The sequence below is a fragment of the Myotis davidii genome, unplaced genomic scaffold, assembly GCF_000327345.1.
Source record: "Myotis davidii unplaced genomic scaffold, ASM32734v1 scaffold471, whole genome shotgun sequence".
NCBI lineage: Eukaryota > Metazoa > Chordata > Mammalia > Chiroptera > Vespertilionidae > Myotis > Myotis davidii.
In genome coordinates, this window is record NW_006283354.1 from 277,876 (window position 1) to 302,215 (window position 24,340).

General features: G+C 43.7%; 1 protein-coding gene across 1 annotated transcript in view; it reads left to right on the plus strand.

The window, feature by feature from the left end:
• TRPC7 (transient receptor potential cation channel subfamily C member 7) overlaps positions 1 to 23,827 on the plus strand; it is a 141,248-nt gene extending 117,421 nt beyond the window's left edge. Inside the window, exons 8-12 of the mRNA XM_006753530.1 lie at positions 10,760 to 10,955; positions 16,168 to 16,389; positions 17,004 to 17,084; positions 21,200 to 21,275; positions 23,218 to 23,827. Of these exons, the coding sequence (XP_006753593.1) occupies positions 10,760 to 10,955; positions 16,168 to 16,389; positions 17,004 to 17,084; positions 21,200 to 21,275; positions 23,218 to 23,387 (745 nt within the window). The 3' untranslated portion in view covers positions 23,388 to 23,827. The remainder of the gene's footprint in view (positions 1 to 10,759; positions 10,956 to 16,167; positions 16,390 to 17,003; positions 17,085 to 21,199; positions 21,276 to 23,217) is intronic.
• Positions 23,828 to 24,340: the final 513 nt, after the last annotated feature.

Below are 24,340 nucleotides of genomic sequence, written 5' to 3' on the forward strand. Positions count from 1 at the left end.
AGAAAGAAAATTTGGCCAGAAGCATAGTGTAGGTATTCTTGCCCCATTGATTGACCCCCACCCCACCCCAAAACTCACCCCTGATATGTTCAAGGACAGCTTAGGTTCCTAGAAACTGTTCAGGAGTCTACTTTGCACTCCATCTGTTAGGAACTAATAGAGAGCTATCTTATAGGAACCTTGTTCACTCTAGGGGTGCAGTCCCAGGTCAGCTCACAAAAGCCACTCCCACTTAAACCCCACCCAGTAGAGTTCTATCCCAGATGGGAGACGTAGGGACATCCTGGGACAAAAGGAAAGGTTTCTCTACCAATGGCAGACCCCCAACCCTCAACCAAGCCCTGCCCTAATCCCCACTGTGTTCCAGTTCTGGAATCACATACCTCCTTCCCCACTCAAATTCCCATCCCTCATCTGACAGACCTCAAGGAGGGGGTAAGAAGAAAACAGACAGATTGAATGAATCTGCCACAGGATGAATAAACACACAGTCTGAGCAGTCTTGATTGAGATCAATGATTCTCAAACCATACCAGAATCATCTGGGGAAATGGCTAAACTTGGGCCTTCCCAGGCTCTACCCCTTCGAGTTCCACACAAGGCCTAGAAGCCTACATTAACAAGCCACTGGGGATTCTGATTCAGGTGGTCTTAGGACCATGCAATGAGAAATGCTGATCTGACTCAACCTCATCATCACTCAGATAGGGAGGTGGAGACCAGTCTCAGCTCTGCATTAAAAAAGCGAGCTCTGGAGTCAGATCATATAAGCATTTCCCAATCTTTCAGCTTCCTTTCACTTCAGAACCAACGGTTTCCTCAAAGGTCTTGGTCATGCTTCACAGCTGCTTCTGTGTAGGAGGCTGACCTGAAGGAAAGAGCAGGGACAGGGCTGCCTGGACATGACAGATAGTGCACCTGCTAACAGCTCACTGTCTCCAAGCCACTTCCATTAGAAACTGCAAATAAGCCGCGGGAAGGAGGAGATGTTCAGTATGTTTTATGCTCTCAGTACAAAATCAAGTATCCTAAGGCCAGGGTGAGGATGTGAAAAGAAAACTGCTTGAGAATGCACTTTCTTTCAGAAAGCCTGTAAGAAAAGCTCTCAATTCCAACTGTTAGGAATTTTGTTCTAAATGGGACTATATATTTGATCTTATCATAGAAATCAGTAGACAAATAGGATTTGGTTTTTGGTGTTTTGTTTTATAGTCAACTTTGCTGGAATGGACATATTTCATAAAGCAAGGATTTTTCTGCTTAGAGACTATATGGAAATCTTGGGATCCCAGCACTCTGTATTAAGTGTTAGAAAAAGAGAGACAAAAACTCCTTGGCCCACTAATGAAATGCAGCTGAATGAGAATGCACAGGAAAAGATGGCCTTCTTTATACCCATCCAACTGGTGACCATCGCAGATCAGGTACACAGATGTGACCAAGAATGCCCAGGATGGGGGGACCCATGATGGGCTCCTCGTCTTCCCTTTGGGTAAACTTGGCCTCCCCCACTTACTTCTGATTAGAGATTAAATGTGGGCCCTGACCCCCCAAAGATGATGCCAGCCAATCTTTTCCACAGTCTGTTATGGAGGCAACTTCACAGCATAGCTGGGTTGAGACTTTTCTAATAAAAAATAATACTTTTCCTAAGGTTATTCTGTCTCCCAGGAATCTTTTTAATGGAAGGAGCCTCAGCAGTGCTAGGCAAAATTAGAAGTTTCTGTTTTCCATGACAGTTATGGAAAATTTCCAGACTCAGATTCATATGCCCAGCAGGGGCAGAAGGCACTGATTCAGTGCCCACAGCTCAGAGGCTGGCTCCAATGAACCGGAAGGGGCACTGGGGCTGAGGGAGACTCCCTGAGACTCTGTCCATGCCTACCCCACCCCAGGACTCCTGCACCATCCTATTGTTGAACAATTTGTGATAAGCACATGTGCTGCTTTCCCATTTGATCCACCTCACAATGGAATGACACAGATATTACTACCAGGAAACTGAGGCTCGGAGAGATGCTGAACTTGCCCAAGATCACAAAACCAATAAGAAGATTTGAACCCAGATCTGCATGACTCCAAGCCCATCCTCCACCTTTTGACCAGAAATTCCCCCCACTTCCCACACCAGGGCATATGCTCTGAGGTAGAAGCTGGGTGTCTTTACAACAGCTTTCCTATGGCTATTCTAAAAAACAACATATGAAATTCAGATTAATGATTATCACTGAGAACCTGGTGATTCTCCATATCTCAGCACTAAATATGCAGCCTGCAATTGTCCCCTGGGTAAAGCAGCTTTCTACTACAAAGTGTGTATATTCATTCAACAAATATTATGGAGAAGCTATTGAATGGCAAGTTCTGTGTTTGGCTCTGCTATAATTGAGGTTAATAAAACAATGCTCTCATCCCTAACAATCTCATAAACAAGTAGGGGAGTCTGAAAAGTAAAAAAAAAGCAAGCATCAGCTATTGTGGAGACAGCTTCACAGCATAGCTGGATTGAAACTTTTCTAATCAAAAATATCCTCAAAAGGGTACTTGGGCAGCACAATGAGGAAGAAGCACTGGACTCTGTCTGGCAAGGTCAAAGGCGGCTTCATGGAGGGGGTGACCCTAAAAAGGTCTTTGAGGGTGACTAGAAGGATATGCCAGCCTGTGCAAAGTGTCAACAAGCAGGGCCTTTTTTTTTTTTTTTTTTGAAGTGAAGGAGAAAGTAGCTGCCTTACGGCCCATATACTGATGTACTGATGTGCTCAGATGTTTCAATGCCTCGTGGTACAAAAATTTTCTTTAAAAAAAAATAAAAGCTGTTTCCATGTCTGGCCACAAAGGTCAAGGAGACAGATATGGCACTGGAGCAGAAACAAAAAGAGAAGAAATATGAGGAGCTCAACCTGAGGGGCACATGGAAGGGCCCCCTGGCCACAGTGGAATTAAGAAATCTGCCAAAAAGTAAGCTGTTCTTTGTGCCTAAGGCATGGTGATCCTTAATTCCATTCCTGTCTAAACATCTGGATTCCCTGCCCTACTATCTGCTGCCACCTATAGCTAGAATAAATATTACCTTGGAGCTTGTTGTACATTTAAGAATAAACTTTTGTAAAAAGGAAAAGAAAAAGTAGGCAAGTAGGCAAGAGTTTTGGGAAATGGCAGAAAGTAAGATCAGATAACCCAGCAGGAGCCAATGAAGTTCGTCCTGATAGGGTATTAGCTGTCCACTAAGGCTTTGTGAAAAGGAGGAAGTGAAATCAGATCTGCCTTCAGAGAGTACTCTGGCAACTGGGCTCAAGAGGGTAGGAGGAGGAGCCCTTGCATGGCTTAAATATATACCTTGGGTCTAACATTAAGTTCTTATCTTAGCATAACTCTCCAATAAGTGCAATAAGTGATAAAAATACAGATCTTTTCCTGGGTTATTTTGTTGTTGTTAATCCTCACCCAAGGATATTTTTTCCATTGATTTTTAGAGAGAGTGGAAGTGAGGAAGAGGAGGAGAAGGGAGGTGGGGAGAAAGAGAGAGACGATGATTGGTTGCCTCCTACACACACCCCAACCAGGGCCAGGGATCAAACCTGCAACTCAGGTATGTGCCCTTGACTGGGAATTGATTCTGTGACCCTTTGGTGTGCGGGCCAACACTCTAACTACTGGCCAGGGCTCCTGGGCTACTTTAGAAGGATGATTATGCCTGCTACCAAAAGGCATTCTACTATCCTATGTTTATTTATATCCTCTCATGTTTATTCATGACATGAATTTTAAAAGCCTGGTATCTTTGAGCTTCTGGAACAGGGTAAGAGCTCACAAAGTTTTGAGGGAAAAGAACTGATGATACACTGAAAACATTTTGGATGTTTTCACAGCATGTTCTCAGACATTTCCCCAAGTCCTTTTTCTTATACTCAGACTGATGGTAGCCATCCTAAAGGGAAGAAATCCCTACCTTTTTATTCACTAAAATTCAGTTTTAGGATATAACTTAGGTTTAAAATGTCATTCTTCAAAGTGACAGAGGGACAGGAAACTAAACTGCCCAGGGTTAGATCTAGAAAGCTATCAGAAGAGACAGTTCTTAGGTGAATCTGAGCACTCATTTTCCCAGAATTTAATCATTCATTGACAAAAATGTTTACTGAATCCGTACTATAAGCTGGGCGCTATTCTGGGTACTGATGACAGAAAAGTGGGCAGGCCCTGCCCTTGTGGAGGTCGAGTTCCTCCATGAGTGTGATAACAGAGAAAAGAGACCCAAAATAATTTTCTTTTAAATAAAGAGGTTAAGTGCTGAGAGCTAAGAAAAAATAAAACACTATATGAAAGGGGAATTAGGAGAGGGCTTCCTTCAGACACAACAGTCAGAGAAGGACTACTTGAGCATGTAACAATCAGTTAAAGCCTAAAGAATGAGAAAAAATGAGTGGCCATATGGAACGGGGAGGCACAGAAGCCGGAGTGCCTTTCTGCTGTGGGCTAATGAGGTGGGGAGGATTCAGATTACCCGGGGCCTTAAGGCCTGAGCTAGGTGACTGAGTTCAGTTGTTAGCCTATGGAAAGCCACTAGAGAAGAGGGGCAGGATCTCAGTCATGTTTTTAAAGGATTATTCTGAGACTTGATTGTAGGGTGGAAGTCTTTTGCCCTGATGCTGGAGCCAATGCAGTTAAGAAAGAAAAAATATGAATATTGGTAATAAAATTAGTAACATTTATCACACATTTGTTATGTGCCAGGAAGTATTTTATGCACTTCACAAGCATTCTATTAACTCATTTAATCCTCATGCAACCCTATGAAGTAGAGATTGTTGTTTTTCCATTTTACAGCTAGAATTTAAAAAAAAAAAGGCACAGAGTTACTTGACCAAAAGCTCACAGTCAAACCCAGGTTTACTTAACTTCAAAGCCTGTACTCTGCCTCCCCAGAGCCCTACCTGGACTAGGTGACACTGGGATCAGGAACCAAGAAACCAAAATGTGCATCAGGGATTTATTCATTCATTCAGTGGACATTGAACTTACCCAGCGCCTTCAGTGAGCCAAAGTCTGGACTAAGTTTGGAGTTTCATAAGGGAAGAAAGCACAGCTCTGCCCTTGAGAAGCAACCAGGCTCCTGGAGGAAGTGTTTGGTCTTCAGTATGAATGAATCTGGGCTGTACGGACTTTAGGCTTTGTGCATCCAAGTTCCCTGGCACTGACTCTGGGGCCAGACTCCTGTACTTCTGGACTATCTAAATCAGTGATTTTCAACTGATAATGCAGAAATTATTAAAATATGCAATACCTGACTATTTAGTCTGGGGCACTGACCTCTTTTCCCTTAGATCAGTGGTCGGCAAACTGCGGCTCGCGAGCCACATGCGGCTCTTTGGTCCCTTGAGTGTGGCTCTTCCACAAAATACCGACTTCTGCGCATGGGCCACGAAGTTTCAATCGCACTGTACGTGCGCACCTACACATGGTATTTTGTGGAAGAGCCACACTCAAGGGGCCAAAGAGCCGCACGTGGCTCGCGAGTCACAGTTTGCCGGCCATTGCCTTAGATTATCAAACAAACAAACAAAAAAGAACAGCCAATACAACAATAGCCATCTGGTGTGATGAGTCAAATTATACCTATTTTTTGTCATATCAGCCAAAAAAAAATTTTTGGTGTGCTACAGAATTTCAGTAATTAGTTTATGTATGCCACAAGATGAGAAACGGTGAAAATCACTGGCCAAACTCCTCATTTAGGGCCCTAGAAAAAACAAGAAGTGAAAAACAGGAAGTGATTTGGAGCACACAAGTTAGCAGGACATAGCAGGACATAGCAGGGCATAGCAGGGCATAGCAGGGCATAGCAAGGCATAGCAGGGCATAGCAGGGGTGCGGTTCAGACTTTCTCTGGAGTCTCACTCTCTTCCCCTGACCTTCCTAGAGCCTGGTCCTACTGTCTGGGCATTAGAGAAGCATGGCCCTCTCACAGAGTCTCTCTATGGTCCAAGCATCTTCTTCCATCTCCCAGTGGCAGGTGTCCAGTGTTTCCACTTCAGCAGAACTCTAGCCCAATGCCTGCTACTGAGAAACAGTCTATTAGGAGCTGATCCTCCTGCTTAATTTTACCCTGCTATGTGCAGATTTGGGTAGGTAACTGAACGTAACTGTTTGGGGAAGGAGAGAGAGAGAATGCCATGACACTGGAGGAAGGGCTTCATGGCATTGTGAAGAAGCAGCAATTTTTATAACAATCCTCCCAAACCATCGCCTTGTTGATCAGTTTGTTCTCATACACAACTGCCTCTTTAAGCAAGCTGTTATTAAAGTCCCATTATGCAGGTGAGACAGATCTGGTAGAGAACTGATTACCACATCCCTGCCTTCTACTTGACAAATCAGCTCCAACCTCCCCTCCCCACCCCACCACACACCACACCTACTAAGATGGGGGTGAATGGTGCTCTATTCAACATCACTCATAGGTACTTTCCCCTTTTATTCGTTAGGAGCACTTCTTATGCCAGGGTGGCCTATTGAGTACATGTCAAATATTGAAAGACAGAAAGCGTTGGAGAAAGCAGAGAGGATTTACATGAAATCAAGGGTTTGTGATGATCTTTGCAGACAGGAAGGAAGATGAGGGTTGTTCAGAAAAGTCAATAGGCAGCTGATTTATTAACTCCACTCAGTCTTGTGTGGAAGCACCTGAGGGGCTGATGGGGTTCTATGTGTTCCCCAGCAAGGTAAGGCAAGGCAAATGGAGAGTCCTTGCTTACTTACTTATAGCATTCACTCACTCTACAGGGCATGCTTGAGAATGGGACCCTCACAAGGACAGAAACATGTTCTGGGCAGCAGAGTATCCTTATAACCTGGACAATAGCTGGGAGGTCAGTGATTATTTGACTAACAACCTAATGAATAAAAATAATAGCTACCATTTATTGGGCTCTTACTATATACTTTACAGCAACTTAATAACACACCATTATCCCATTTCATAGATGAGTAAACTGAGACTCAAACAAGTTTTATAACATGCCCAAGCTCACAAGGCCAAGACATGTTGGAGCTGGGATTTGAACCCAGGCATGCACCTTTGCTGTTCTTCTACCTCCAGCTATCTCTGTGAAGATTCCCATGACTGACACAATTGGAGGAATCTGTGGCAAACTCTGTAGCTAGCCAGAGTGAATGAGAAGATGATGTAGAACCAGTGGCTGCTTTCCCTATCAGTAAAGAACCTTAAATTTAGCCTTGAGACCAATTAGTTGACAGTGGGGGCCTTTTGTGAGACAAATGGCTTCCTGGTGAATACCAAGGAAGCCAAATGTAAGATACTTTCTTCTTGAAAGACAACCCCATGCTCCGAGTCCCATAGCTCCTAAAATTTGTGGTGCTGATTAGTACATGACTCAGAGAGCATCATAACCTCACAAGACATTGGGATTAGCTCCAATGCCCAAACTCCTGAAATTAGTAATGTACTATTGCCTTCTATCTGAGGCCAGCTTCTCTCTGAGAATAATTACTATAGGTTTCCAAGGTCAAAGTGAACAAAAGTCTCTTCCCTCTCAGGGCAGTGAGGAGAAGTTTCATTTGTTTCCTGCTACATACTCCGCCAGAAGATGCCATAAGCATGGCATATCAAATTAATTATTGGGCATATCGAGTTACTTATTGTCACCAGAAAAACATCAAGTTTTCATGGACATTTCCCCTTCTTTCTACTAGGATGTCTGTCATTTTCATATTGATTTATAAGAGCTCTTTATGTAAGAAAGACATCATCTATTGTCTTATGTGTTGCAAATTCTTTACTCCCTTAGTCTTTTTACCTTATATTTTTACTTACATTTTTTATGTATACAAGTTTGATTGGGGCAATTCTTTCCCTCTGTGGTTTATGAAATCTTTCACAGACCAAGATTATATAAACATAAATGTTTTAGTTTGTTCATGTAATTCTGAAACACTGAATTCTTTAATTCTGTTCAGAATATATTTTAGTTATGTTCTGAGCTATGGATAAAATATTTAATTGCTCACAACTTAGTCCAGATAATTGGGCATAACTCAGCCCATAAGGTCCCCTCTGAGAAATAACAACAAAACTATTATATTTTGTTAGTCCACTGAAAGTTCCTGTAAAGAGGTGTGGGTATAAATGAAAGATCCAAGAGATGACAATGGTAAATCTAGCCATTTTGGATTATGCAAACCAATGGACTCTGCTTTTTTTAAAGGTATTTCTTACTGAAACTCATTTTGCCCCATAATAAGAGGAAGCAGGGGCTATAGATATCCCCTAGTGGTTAGAAGAGCTTGTTAAAAACACATTGTTTGTTTGGGTAAGACCCCTTCCCGCCAGGTAAGATGCCAAGGGAGTTCCTCTCACTCTGGCAATCCCAAAGTGCTTGGGCCAGGCCTCTTGTAATTAGATTGTCCTGGAGGTCATGGTCAAATTCAAGTCTAGAGGCTAATCATTAAGCTATAGAATAGAAATAAAGCATTTTTGAAGATTAACTAGAAGCCAGACAACAATTGAACAGCTGATCATTCCAAGCCTGACGTGGGGGAGCAAAGCGTGGGAGTGGTAGAAGAGAGGCATGGGCCTAGGTTTAGGGATCTATAAATATTTTTTTAATGGAACATGTACAGCTTAATGGGCCAGCTCTGCCTCCTTCAGACTGTTGACATAGAATGCCTAAGAGAAGGCACTAAGGATAAATCAGAGCTTGGTGGCAAAAATCATAGGAAGAAGCAAATGTGAAAAATACAGACTGAACCTAGGCATTTTCCCTAATGAGAATTCAGAAGGCTTTCCTTTGATGTGTTCTATAATTGCTTGCTTCATTGTGTCAGCCAAAGGTTTGTGGGGTTTTCCAAGGTAAGAAAGGGAAGATGAATTTCTGTAAAATGTCTCTCAGTCGCATATATTACCCATTTCTTAGACTCTTTGTGGTTTAAGTGCATAATCCTAGACCAGTACCTGTTCGCCCAGCCCCTCCTTTCAACACAGTGTCCTCCAGATTCCACCTGATCCACCAGAAAGGAAACAACTGTCAGAAAGGCCACATCCTAGCTATGGGGTTTGGTGTGCAGCCACTGTTCCCTTCCACTAGGGTGATAACCAAAAGATTGCTTCTAAATGGAGACAGTGCCTGCAGTGAGCTAGGCTCCACAAGGAACAGCATCTTTTTTACACAAATGGAAGCTGCATCTTGCATGAGGAAACAGTTTTCCCTCTTTCTCAAAGTAGCCTCAGGAGCTGGAGCTCTACAATAATGGCTTATTACCCAGTGGTTACTTCCAAACCTCCAACGAAATTCCTTCTTGCTAAAATGAAAATGAATTAAATATTCCAAACTCATGTTTTTAAAGGAAAACAAAAACAAATAATGACCACAAAAAAAACACTTCTATATTTAGTTTTCAGACAGCGGTGCATAGAGCCAAACAGCTAGCTAGACACACACGTATACCTATGCCCCCACACACTCACACACAGGAGAGTGGGACATTCATGCGAGTCAGAGTGAAATGTTTAACCATTGGGTAAGTACCAGTATTTTTGTACATCTTGTCAAATAAATACCAATCCTTAAGAAACGCTGATTTTTTTTTTAATCTAGCTAATCCTGGCCATTTGTGGGTGAGTGTAGAAAATCTGAAATGTTAAAGAGAAAAACGGAAGTGCTTTCTCACAAATGATACAAGAAATCTGGGTGCAAACTAAAAGAACTGCTCAGCCATTCAAATGTTATCAGATACACGTGCATGTTCTAAACCACCCAACCAAAATCCAGCTTTCTGATTAGGTTCTATGTCATAAAACTAATACAGGGTCAGGACCACAAAGTACAGTGTGAAATGTGCTTGAATATTACTCTTAAAACCAGGGTACTTTGGTAACTCCAAAATCTCATGAGCATCAAAGAGTAGTGTCCTAAATGCCAGGTGTTCCTCAGACTTTCCTCAACGCACATGCAGTAACTACTTTGAGTGAGCTGAAGAGTGAGTGCAGTTTGGGTGTTGACCTAGCAAACTGCAACAATATGGGCACACTAAACTCCCCACTCTCATTCCTGATTATTCAACTCAAATTTAGAGGACTTGATATATGTGGCTGGCCTCAGTCCACAGGGCCAGGGGGTGGGAAAGTATAGTGGTTTGAAGTACACACAATTTTAAACTCAGACACACCTGGATTTGCATCCCACTTTCCAGGAAAGACACATAGGCTCTGAGCGTGAGTGGTTCCATCTGTAAAATGGAGGTAATAAGCGAGCCCACCACAGAAGTGGTTATAAGGCTTAAGTGAGCTGATCTGTGTCAAGTGCCCAACAAGTCCCAGTCACCAGTGATGCCAGCTTCATCAGTAGACACCATCCTCTTCCTTTCATGTGGGACTGGGTAGTCTGAGAAGAGTCTCAAATTACTGAAGGAAGAGTGTGCTTCTGAGAAAAATAATTTGTATTAGAATAAACATATTTATTTATTCTAATGGTACTTAATTTTAAATGTTTAATTACAAGATAAAAATGATACTACTGTCAGTAGTCCAAATAAACTGACTGAATGAAAAGAACCTGCCCTTTATAATATTTTTTCCAAGTGTTGTTAGAAATCTGAATGTCTCATTATTTCAGAATACAGGCACTACCAGCCAGCCCCAGCCCCACTCAAGGGTAACCACTGAAGTCTAGGTAATAGCAACTTCCATGTGAAAAGTATTAGCTGATACAAACTGCCTGAAATGACTGCTGTTTCCTTGCAGGGTTGAAGAAAGTTTCAAAACCTTATTTTGGTCCATCTTTGGCTTGTCTGAAGTGATCTCAGTGGTGCTGAAATATGACCACAAATTCATTGAGAACATTGGCTATGTTCTCTATGGCGTTTATAACGTCACCATGGTGGTAGTGCTGCTCAATATGCTAATAGCCATGATCAACAACTCGTATCAGGAAATTGAGGTAAGACCCGTTAATGGATAATCCTCTCTCTCCCTTGGTTTAATTTACATTGCTGTTTTCAGCAATGATGGTAATGATTTTAGAACCCCCGTGTTTTTAATGTGAAGCCAAAACAGCAAACAGGCATTCATTCTTTCTGGATTGCTCCAAGAAGCAAACCTGTCACCTGCCACATGGCATAGTGGGCACCAGACATAAAATGGCCCGACAAAGCCAGAAAGACTCAGGTTCATGACTCTTTACTCTTTACATGTTTCCCCACAGGATGGCATACAGGTGACCCACAGCAAATCAAAATAACTGTATCTTTCAGCCCACATTCCCTCTGCCTCTCACATGTATTTATTAATTCCTTTCTGTATGCCATGCCTGTGGTAGGCATAATACAGAAATGACTAAGATACAGTCTGTGCCTTTGAAGGACTCAGTTCAGTGGGAAAAAAAAACACACATGTCAATCAACAAATTGTAGTGCCTTGGGCCAGCACACCCAAAGAAGTCCTACGAGGTGCAGAAGGTTCAAAGCAGAGACTGTGATTGACCAAAGGGGAGGAAACCTGCAGAGGTGATGCCTGAAGGCCATTCAGAGACTAATACAATTCTGCCAAATAGATAAGGGAGTCAAGAGAATGTCCCAGGATGCATTCATCAAAATTAAAATGCATAAACCATAATCTATTGATTGAAGCCTTGTTTAGAACAGCAAGAAATTAAAAGTAAACTAAATGAGCATTAACAGGAATCTAAATAAATAGATTATGGTGCATGCATCTCAACAGTGAGATATTGTGCAGTTTAAAAAAAGGATGACGATGTTCTCTATACACTGATTTGGTGAAACCTTTAAGATAGAGTGTTAAGTGAAAAAAATCAAGTTGCAGAACAATATACATGGTGTACTCTGTCTGTGCAAGAAAGGAAGAGAGGGGAATACATATTAATTTATGACTGTATAAGTATTTGAAAGAGTACCTGACAGATGCACAGCAGGGTACTATTAAAAGGTGGTGCTAGGGGACAAAGGTGGTTGGATGCCTTTCCATTTATACCTTTTTGTGTTTCAGAAATCATGTTATTGATTTACTTATTATAAAGTTATATAAATAAACTAAAAATTAAAACAAAATAAAATGCACTAACCCCTTCATGCAATAATTCCAATTCTAGGAATAGATCCGTGCAGAAATATGATTTTACATAGTTTTTCATTAAAGAAAAACTTAGAAGTACTTCATCAATATTAGAATCTTTAAGTAAACTGTAATATAGTATAGGATACTGTATATAATACTATATATACAATGAGAAAAACTTTGTGCTGACATAGCAAAATTCCTATAATATTGAGGGAAAAAATGCAAGTGATAGAAGAATATAAGTAAATCTTGTTTACATGCAAATGTGAATATACAGAAAGAAAAAGTAGAGAAAGACAGAGAAAAGATTCCACACCTTCTGGGGCAGGGAGTAAGAGAGAGGAGTTTTGAAAGGGACATTCACATGTGCTTGTTATATCTCTGCACTTAAATCTTTTATAAGAAACAATTACTTGTGTATTTCTCACATAGAAAAAATAAAGACCTCCATGTATTAGTTAACTAGATCTTCCATAACAAAATACCACAGACTGGGTGACTTAAACAACAGAAAGTTATTTACTCACAGCTCTGGAGGCTGGAAGTCAAGATCAAAGTGTCAGCAGGGCTGTTTTCTCCTAAGGCCTCTCCTAGGTTTGCAGGTGGCTGCCTCCTCATTCTGCCCTCACCTGGCCGTTCTTCTTTGTGCATGCATCCCTGGTGTATCTTCTTCTCCTTATAATGACATCAGTCATACTAGATTATGGTCCCATCTTTAAAACTTCATTTAACCTTAATTACCACTTTGAAGGCCCTACTTCCAAGTACAGTTACATTCTAATGTATGGAGGATTAGAGTTTCAACATATAAATTTTAGGAGGACACATTTGGTCCATAATGCCCTCCAAAAAAAAGTATGCTAAATAGTAGGAACAACACAGAAAGGGGTCAAATGATGTGACAGATTAGGCAAGGAAGAGCTGAAGCCCTCATTTCCCCTTCCTCCTCCCCAGCCTCCTCATACCCTCCCCCTGCGGAAATGCAGCATCTGTTGAGAAACATCTTTTTTTTTAAGTGCTATGCCTATTTGGTCACCTATGTGGATGAGCTATTGCTAACTAGTCCTCCCTGCCCTTCTGGGCCTCAGTTTTCCCGTGTGTAAGAGAAAACAGTAATCTGTGGGTCTCTGTACCACTCACCTGAGAAGGTTGGCCCCATCCTAACACGCATATCATACTTTGGTCCAAATGAATGTGAAATGTAAAGCCATGTTATTGATGCCTACTAGTTCGGGGCAACCCTGTGGTTTGTAGTTATCCCAACAGTGTAATGACACAAGATGGACAGAGCTCACTGCAGCCCACACTTCTCATCAGGTGAGAGTCCTCGTTTCCCCCCACGTCCCCGCCCCCACCGCCTCCCATCTCACTGGCAGTATGTGTGCAGGAACATGAGAAGTGGAATAAAGCCTCTTGAAAGTCCCACTACTCAAGATCATACTGAATTTTGGTATATATTTATATAGCCTTCCATGAGAACACTTATTTACTCAGTCAGTAGATCTTGAGTATCTACTGTTCAAATCCACACACCCCCTGCTCTGCCCCACCTGCCCTCCTTCTCCATCAAATCAGGCTGCCCACGTGCCCTGGCCCCTTACCCCCTCACCTCCTCAGGAGCCACCATTATCCTGACTCCATATGCATCATCACCCTCTCCCTTTCTATCTAGTCCTTCCTGTCAGCATTTAAGTAAGTCTCTGGATCTTAAAAGGTAACTACAAAAAATCCTCCCTCAATCTCATTTTCTAGTTCTCAATCTCTTCCTCTCCTGCTCTTTACTGCCAACTTTCTCAAAAGTTGTCTCAAGAGTTGTTTACACTTCTCACTGCCTCTCCTACTAATTAACTCCCACTCTTCTCCACCTCCCAGATCACCCACACTTTAACCTGGTTGGGAACTACACATCCCTTGGATCTCAGCTCAAATATCAGCCACCAGCACAGCCTTCCCTGATCCCCAGGGCCAGGCCACAGGCCTGAATACCCAGAGCCTCCCACGGCTCTTAGCACAACACTAGGTAAAAGTCTAGCTGATGTATTGTTTAACATACTTGTGTCATTGCCAGAGTGTGTGTTTACAAGGGCATGGATTGTCATCCCCAGTGCCTACCTAGCATATGCCAGAATAATAGTAGGTGCTCTATAAATGTTTGCTAAATGCCTAAAGGTTGAACACTACGCACTGTGTAAAGCTACAGAGATAAAAAATAGTATCGCCACAGCCAGTTTTGCTCAGTGGATAGAGCATTGGCCTGTGCACTGAAAAGTCCCGGGTTTGGTTCCAGTCAGGGGCACATGTCTGGGTTGCGGGCTCAATCTCCAGTAGGGGGCATGCAGGAGGCAGCCAATCAGTGTTATTTTCTCATCACTGATGCTTCTATTTCTTTCTCCCTCTCCCTTCCTCTCTGAAATCAATTAAAAAATATTTTTTCAAAAAAATAGTATTTACTGAGGGTTTACCAATAGTCTGACACTAAGTGTTTTTCAGGCATTAACTCCTTTAATTCTCAAAACAACCTATGAAGTAGGTATTATTATCCTCATTTTACAGATGAGGAAACTGAGGCCCAGAGCAGCTAAATCACCAGCCACGGTGACAGAGCCTATAAGGAACAGAGCCAGGAGGATTCCAAAGCCCATGTTCCCATCACTATATCACCATTCCTCTCAGGTCGAGTGTCCTGTCACACCTCTCTGTTGTACAAGGAGCGACCCCTGCTCTCACAAAGCTCCCAGTCTAAAAGGATGCCCCAGAGACCAGGCCAGGTGCTGATGGGGCCTCAGCAAAAGCAAACAAAATGACCACACCTACTGGTGACGACCTTATAGCTCATGGCACATCCCTGCAACCTCACACCGACGCTTGAATGTAACCAACGCCTGTGGGGAGAGGAAACCACCACTTCTAGAGCACATACTCAATGCCAATCTCAGGGCTATGTGAGGGTGGCAGCATCATCTCTGGAGCCCAGGCCCTTGCCTAAAGTCACACAGGTAGTAGTAAGGGGTTGTGAGCCCAGGTCTGCATGATCCCGAACCCAATGCCTCTGTCCTAGCCGCAAACCCCTAAGGAGCCTGCCTACAGACACCTGCTCCCACTTGGGAGCCCAGTTAGCCTTCAGGCCTTGACGCCAACTCAGAAGTAACAGATCTGGGGTTTCAATCTACCACCACCATCAGGGAAGGGGGTAAATTGTAGTTACTATAGTAACAACTATAACTAAAGTAATTATTACTAAGTCATAGTTATTATGGCCTAACCATAGTCAGGTTTGTTCCCCTTGAATTGCATATGCAGAATCTCTTAGCACCTTCCCTGGAAGCATTCTAACCAATAGAAAATACTAAGAAATATGCTGTGGTGTCCAATATGGTAACCACTTACCACATGTACCTAGTGAACACTTGAAGTATGGCTAGTCCAAGTTGAGATGGACCGTAAGTACAAAACACACACTGATTCTAAGACTCAATATGAGAAAATGTGCAATAGCTCATTAATAATTTTTATAATGATTACTTGTTGAAATGATAACATCTTGGGTCTACTGGATTAAATACAATATATCACTGAAATTAATTTCACTTGTTCCATTTTACTTTTTATATTGTGGCGACTAGAAAGTAAGTTTACCTATGTGATCCACCTTTGTGGCTCACATATTTCTGTGGGGCAATGCTGCTCTAAAAGAGTAATGTGTTAATGGTAGTATCTCAGCAGAGCTGTGAATGTTTGTAGGTAACAGGATTAAGTGGCCATGAGATATCTTCTTTGGTTAGAGGCAAGTGGACAATATTGGTAAAAATACCCAGTATGAGGGGAGAATGAACTGGCTGCTGTTTTCCCTGCTAAATCCAAGAAGTGGAGATCTTTTGGAATGACTAATTGCATAAGGTTTTAACGAGAGCAAACTCCCCAGTGTACCCCTGTAGTGAGGATCCACAAGTGTATCAGAGTCCTGTTTAGAAATCTGCTTCCAGAACTTGGAGGCTACACCCCAACTCCCACCCCCAAGATTGATCTCGGCTGTTAAATCATGGCCTTTGATGGTGTCTTGTTTCCCTTGTTCACAGGAGGATGCAGACGTGGAGTGGAAATTTGCCCGGGCAAAGCTCTGGCTGTCTTATTTTGATGAAGGAAGAACTCTACCTGCTCCTTTCAATCTAGTGCCAAGTCCTAAATCGTTTTATTATCTCATAATGAGAATCAAGATGTGCCTCATCAAACTCTGCAAATCCAAGGCCAAAAGCTGTGAAAATGACCTTGAAATGGGCATGCTAAATTCCAAATTCAGGGTAGGTAGCATGGAGTTCATGGGGCTAAGAAGGCAGTAGGAGGGGGAGGAGGAAGTTGTGTGTTTCATATGGGGCCCCTGATATAAGGAGAGCCAGGCACCAAAAGGGGCCAATACTTTTCAAAACTCTGGGCACATCAGCAAAGCTACAGCACTAGCAGTAGTGACGGGGGCTACCTGCTCCCTACAGCTCCTTGGGCAGGTACATTGCTGGGGGCTCAAGCTCAGGCCCCAGTTTAGGGGAACTCCTTAGTGGACTTGGAAGGAGAATAGCTCTTCTTGGAATGTAACTGGAGAATGATCTCTGGGAAGAATGGTTCCTTGCCCATTACCTCCTCCTCCTGGGGATTCCCAATATTCGCACATTAACACCTCTAAGGAGTCCTGGAGGACAGACACACATATAACTTTAACTCAGTGCTTTCCAGAATTGACAGACAATATTCCATAACCTGCTGGCATCCTACAGAACTAAACTGTTCTAGGAAGCCAAGCACCACTGGGCATATTGACCTCCCAAGGGACCTCTTTTTAGGGACCACCCCAAAAGTAGGTGTTATTCAAGTCCTACTAGGTATGTATGAATTATGTATTATGTATGTATTTTTCTTCTAGAAGACTCGATACCAGGCTGGCATGAGGAATTCTGAGAACCTGACAGCAAATAACACTTTCAGCAAACCCACCAGATACCAGGTACCACACTTTACTCAGGCATGGGCAGAAGTGGATTCCATTAAGGCACGGATTCAGTCACATGGCCGTGTCATCCTCTCAGAACACCACTTCAGTCTTTCCTTCATTCAGTGAATATTTACTGGGTGCTTCCTGTATGCCAGGCACTGTGCTAATTAATAGGGATAAAGATATGTTTCCTATCTTAATGGCACTTCAGTAAGGGAGACAATGAGCAAGTAAACACACAGATACATACATTCAAACTGATAAAAGTGCCAAGAAGAGAACAGGATGAAAAGATGGAGAAAAGAGAGAGCCCCTGCTTAGATATGGTTATCAGAGGAGGCCCCTTCAAGGAGAAGGCAGTTAGCTAAGACCTCATAAATGAGTAGGGGGCAGCATGTGGGGCCTTCCAGGCAGAGGGAAAACATCAGCAAGAGCTGGAGGGGAGAAACTAGGCAGGTCCAGAGAAGCTGGAGCCCAGCCAGCAGAGAGGAGGAGAGAGGAGGGGAGGGAAAGGGAGGGGAATAATGTCAGAGGAGAAAGCATGCAGCCAGACCAAGAGTAGGGTGTGGTCTACATGACCAATGAGTAAGGCAATTGGAGGAGCTTAACTTGGGGGAGAAGATAAAATTTTATTTATGCTTTAAGAGGTCTACTTAATTGCTATTATGAGAGAAAATTGGTGGGGATTAGAGAGTAAGCAGGGAGACCAGTGAGAACAATGTGACAGTCCTGCAGGTGCAGGGGATGGTGGCTTGGATTGGGGTATGAGTAGGATGATGGAGGGAAGCAGAGATTCTGGATATAGAGCCAATGGGACCTGAAGCATACAAACAAGTATTCGGTATGGAGAGGCAGCATGACTCCCAGGTATTCGTCTTAAGCCACCAGGTGGCTATTGCTGCCTCCAGTGAGCGCCTGGCCTTAGACTCTCAGCCTACAAAGTCTGTTATAAAAATTAGAAGATGGCCTCTTGACCTTACATTGCTTTTGGAAATTCATGTCAAATCTCTGTATCAATTTGAATCAGTCTGTGAGCCAGTGATAAATGGAAACTACAAGTTTTTGATTATAAAAGAGCAGCCATTCTTTTCCTGACCCTTCCTTATGATCAGCGGTTTGATCCATGCCGATCATTTCTTATGAGATGTAAATTTGAAGTTATTCTGAGTGTTCCTCTGGGCCCAGGTGATGTGTCCCTAGGGCCACCATCCCAGAGGGAGCAACTGCAGATGTAGCATCTTCCAGACACAGATCCTTAACTGAATCTCTATCTATATTTCAGAAGTCAGCTGTGCAGTGAAGAGGATTTAAGTACCACTAAGAAATGACTCATCCCTCAAAATACTATTATCATCAGATGACACAGACTAAAAATTGGCAATGGGCAAATCTTATATTTAATCTCACATAAAATCGGGCCTGACCAGTTTGATCTGCTTTGAGTTATTTTACAGGAGATTCTCAGAGAGAAGTTTAGATTATCTGTGTTATCGAAAAGATAGATAACTCTGGGGTTAAGGGCCAAATCTCTCCTGTTGAGATAGAGGCTGACTCGTTATGTGGTGAATGTCCTGTACCCGTAATGAATTCTTTGTAAGCAAGACCATTTTCAAAGGCCATCTCAGTGCCATCCCATTTCTGTTCTCCATCATCTCTGGGTGAGCCTGGCAGCCTCCCATCCCTTGGAGAGTTTTCTCCTATGATTAAAGAAACTGGTCAGTTTGCAGCTCCAGGCTACTGACAACCTTGGAAAGCTGCTCACCCAGTGTTCTGTGAATCCACCATGAAAAGCCTGAGGGTACTTATTCAACCAGTTGTCACAAAAAAAGAAGGAAGGAAAACTGAACCAAAGCTGTCAGAGGACAGTAAACAGGAGCAGAGAGCACCTTGCATTTGTACTTTGTTCAGCCCTGCTCACTAGTTCTGCTTACACAGGAGTAAACCTTGAGAAGACTTGAAAGGACAGCTGGGAGCAGACTAGACGAGGGCATTGGTATGATCTCACCATATTGCTGTGAGAGGGGCAGTATCTTTAACCCCATTTTACAGATGAGAGAACTGATGCTCAGTGGCAAAGGTCACACAGCTGGTTGAACTGTGATCTGACTCAGAAGGACATAGTCTTTCACCACACACGCTGCCCAGGCACTGGCCCACCCTTCATCTTCACAGTGCTGCACTAGAGCAGTGGTTCTCAACCTTCTGGCCCTTTAAATACAGTTCCTCATGTTGTGACCCAACCATAAAATTATTTTCGTTGCTACTTCATAACTGTAATGTTGTTACTGTTAAGAATTGTAATGTAAATATCTGATATGCAGGATGGTCTTAGGCAACCCCTTGTGAAAGGGTCATTCGACCGCCAAAGGGGTCACGACCCACAGGTTGAGAACCGCTGTACTAGCCTGAAAGTTTGCTGTGGGAGAATACTTCCGAATTCCTATTCAGTAAGGATGTCAGATGCTTGGTATCTGGGTTGTTTGTTCTGTTTGTGTGTGTGTGTTTTTCACAGAGACTGGTTTTGGGTGAAGTTTTGTTTTGTTTCTTCAATTCAAAGTGAAAAGAACATTAATGAGCCCCATGGAAAGGCATATATTCTTGTAACTTAGGTAACCTGCCTCAATGACCAGAAGAGTATCAATGAGGAATCTGGCCCTATCTACTAACATGACAAGACTCAGGCCTCTCTGAGAAAGAACAGCAGGAAGGGAACTTGCTAATTAATGATTCAGCCTGAAATTGGATCATAATTCAAACCACAGAGCAAGTGGACCCTCAGCCAGCTAAGGGCTGGGGAAGGACAGCACTGGTCTAAGTGGACTGACAGAGCTCACCAGAGAGTCTTGGAATCACAGGGTCAGGGGACATCTCCTCAGCAAGGTCTTCACTATTAAGGCACTGAGAGAAGCACTGTTTGATGATGATAATGAGTTAAATCCTATCGCTCTTTGCATCATGCCTTTTACCTACAAGAAGCTTTTCCTGAGCCCATGTAGTCAGAGAGAAGTTAACCTGCTTGACATCCCACAGCTAAACGAGGGACAGAATTCAGATCCCTTCAATCTAGAAAATGCTCTTCTGTCCCCTCAGTCCTCAGGTGTGAGCAGGTGAGCAGATCATAGGAAGGTATGACCAAGGAGCAGGGAATCCCTCCCTCTCTGCCTGGCTGCTCATCTCTTGCAAGATTCAAAAGTCTCAGCTACCAGAATACTTTTAAATCCTGTGATTTTGCAAGAACCTTGGAACAACTAGCTGGCAAAATCCAAAGTTCACCCCCTTTAGTTTTTCTTACACTTGGCTCTATTTTTGGTGTCTCCTGTTTGTTCATGCCTTATTTGCATAAAGAATCCAGTGTCTGCATATTAAATGAATCTACAAGCCAAATCTTTCCCCTCCTACATGACAAAGGATGCAGGATCAGACACGTGGGGTTTCTTGACAAAACTTCCCAAGTCTGGCTATATCTGTTTCTGCCTATAGTAGGAATTTTCCAATGTATGGTGGGCTTGTCCTCCAACCCTGGTCCTGATTCTGTACTAAGCACATCTCCACTCACACACAGCACCTCAAAGAGAGACAGCTACACCAGGCTGGCTGCTAAGACTTAGTACTCCCTCCTGATCACATCAGTTGTTGAACCAGAAGAAAATGTTTCGGAGCTGAAGTCCCAAGAAGAGGATATAACAGGCTGAGGACATAACAGGCTGAGGTCACAGAGAAGGGCAGGGATGGGTCAGGCCTTGGAGACCTTAGAGCAGTGTCCATGGATCTTAGATGATTCTCTCTCTCTCTCTCTCTCTTTGGCTCGCCCTCCTGCCACTGAGAGTATCCTGTTCTTCCATCCCGGGGTCAGGTGGTATTAAATCCTTGGGGGAGGAGTTAAACAGAGGGATTGGCCCAGGTTCCCCCACGAGGCAGGGCACCCATCAGTGCATGATTAACTGGGCCATAGATTGGCTGCCCAGTTCTATGGCCCAGTGGTAGCAGCTGGGCAGTACTTAGGTCAACTCCTTAGGTAGACTCCCATCAGCTGACCAAAATCTGCAGGGGAATTGTACGTACACAGTGCAGGCTGCCTCTGTGCTTAGCCAAGCTTGTCTGATGCCTTCCTTGTGTTCACATTTCAGAAAATCATGAAACGGCTCATAAAAAGATATGTCCTGAAGGCCCAGGTGGACAGAGAAAATGACGAAGTCAATGAAGGTAAGAGACTGGATCAGTTTCCTGCAGGGCGGCAGGAGTTGGGCAGGGTCTCACCAAGCTACAATCACGGTGGGATTGAGAAACACTGGGGTTGTCAGATTCTGAGAGCCTGGAAGTGAGACAGGATGGAGCCAGCTGGACCTGAGGCAGTGGCAGAATCAGAAGGAGGTGTGTAGGACTGAGACCGCTAGTCCCTTGCTGGCTATCAGCTGAAACAGCCCTTAGCTCTAATCTCGAGTCCGTCCTCTAGTCTGGCTGTAGCATGGAGCCACTCATCTCAGAACCAGCAATGGGACACACACCTCCCCCACCCCCACTTCTCATGCTGCCACCTCTCATGCTCCTTCTGTCATCACATCTCTCTGACCCACTCTTCCACTTTTAAAGACTTGTGATTAGATTGGATAAACCAAAATCACCGCCCTATTTAAGGTCAGCTGATTAGCAACCTTAATTCTATTTGCAACTGTAGTTCCCTTTTGCCACATCACATAACATCCATAGATGGGACACCAGGGATTGGGATCGGGATATCTTTGGGGGTGGAATAATTATTCTGCCAACCACAGTGGTGGCTGCCTTGAGTTGGCCTCACGGCTATTGAGTTCAGGATGGCCCAGAATTCTTCATTCCATGGCGCACATGCAGGTTACAGCAGACTATACACCTCCTGATTCTGCCACTGTCTCAGTCCAGCTGGCTCCATCCTCTCTCACTTCCAGGCTCTCAGAATCTGACAACCCCAGTTTCTCAACCCCACCTCGGCGTCACTTGTTAAAAATACACATCCAGACCCAATGAAACAAGCTCCTCCTTAAATAAAGGCACTAGTTTAGCCCTCTCTTGAGCCACAGGGGCCTACAGGAAGAGTCTGGTCAATATCAGTGACCCTCTGCTTCACCCTGGGGCTTCCCCTCTGGGCTGAAGATATCTAGGGACTGAGCAACAGCCCTACTACCTACCTCTACTTTTCTATCTCAATCATAAAATTGCCTCGAGCATGTGTAATTGTGACTGACAAGAAGATACCTGATCATAGAAGGTAGGGCTGCTCAGGTTTCGTGCCCCTGGAATTACACCAAGAAAGTGCAGCTCAGTGAAGCTCCCAGTGAGTTTTGAGGGATGTCAAAACTGACCGAATTGTACCTTTAAGACCTCTACAATGTATGTATGTAAGGCACGCCTAGGAAACAGATGTGAGTAATATGTCCTCAGGTAGTGACTTTCAGTATCTAGAATATCAAGAAATTTTCAACTCACCCCTGTGGTTAATAAAACAGTTCCCACAGCCCAGGTCCACATGGATTTCTAACCCTGTGGTTCACTGTGGAAATAAGTGGACGTCCTCACCTGGGGGTCCCTTGTATGGAAGAAGGGGGCAGTAGGCTTGTCACAGGGCTCCCATGACATAGTGCTGCTTACGTGGTCAGGACGGGCCCGGCTCCTGTGTTGGCTGCCCAGTTCTATGGCCCAGTTAATCATGCTAAGTTGCTTCCCTCACACTCAGGAGTTTCTCCCCTCTGCAAATAATGACAGAACAATACAGGTGCATCATGAAAACAAGGGTTCCAGTTAATGAAGGTGTTACTCAGACTCTTAAAATCTACCTTTATTGGCTCTAAGACCGATATTCTAACAATCATTACATGAAATAGACACTAGCAATTTACAACCCTGATCTTGACTCCTCCATCTAGCTCAAACCCTTACCAGAGAGCTTAAACAGGAATGGGAGGAGAGCAGTCTCAAATAGATGGGTATATCCTTTAGTGGTAGCAGCTGGGCAGTACTTAGGTCAAAAAGAAGCCCCTGTCCCCTCACCAAACCCCTGGTGGGCTAGACCAGTAACCTGGCATCTGCTGGAAAGACAAAAGCCCAAATGCATGTGGCATGAGCGCCTCCTGCCTGCTCACACTCACCAAAATCTCACCTGTCCTTGCAGGCGAACTGAAGGAAATCAAGCAAGATATCTCCAGCCTGCGCTATGAGCTTCTTGAAGAGAAATCTCAAGCTACTGGGGAGCTGGCAGACCTGATCCAACAACTCAGTGAGAAATTTGGAAAGAATTTAAACAAAGACCACCTGAGGGTGAACAAGGGTAAAGACATTTAACAGCCCATATGGGCATCTATAACTTCTACCAGCATTCCAAGGCCAGGCTTAATGCCCTGGCCACCAGCCCTGGTGGCAAGGGTCCCAAAACCACTCCCCTAGGACCCTAAAGGGATCCACTGGCTCTGTCCTGAGCAGCCTTGCTGATATCTGCAGCCCAGTAGCCTGCCTGGATCCAGAACTGTCATGAATCTAGGCTGTTGAATGAGAAACATAACCACAGGAGGGGAGGAAGTGCCCCCACTCTCACACACATACACGTGTGAGACCTTTAGTCCAGCTACAGTGACATACATCCAGTGGCTAGTGCAGGAAAAGGCCTTTTGGGATGCACATGCACCCTCCCCCTGCACAGTTCTGTCTGCATCCTGGGAAGACAAACCACCTCACCCCATGTGCCCCTTCTCAACCCCTCCCTGCCACCCACACATCCAAACAGAACCGGGAGGTAACCTGTGATCTATTCTTAAGTGCCAGATGAGAACACAGATAGCCTAATAGCAAAATAGTTCTATTTGTTTATAAAAAAATTAAAAATACTAAATCAAAAATTGCAGTGTAGGTAGCACTGTTAAAATCAAAATGATGTATTTTTACCTTTATTAAGATTATCTTGTATTTACTATTTTTACCTAAACTGAAAAGAAATAAAATTACCTCATAATAGCCTGGGGAGCCTCTGTGAATGTGCTGCCCTCCTGCTATCCTGTGCCGTCTGGAGGTGGATTTGGGAGTCCATGAACCAGTGGTTCTCTGGGAAAAAAATGGAGCAGGTATGAGGAGGGAAGCCACTCACCCCCTCCCCAGGGTCATGCAGCCACCCCCACCTAAAAGCCCCTTCTCCTATCCCCATAACTAGTGACCCTAACCTCACCAACTCAGGAAGGAGAAAAAGGAAATGGTGAGCAATATTGTCTCTGGCCCCACCTCTCGCCCACTCCCTGTGTGTGTGT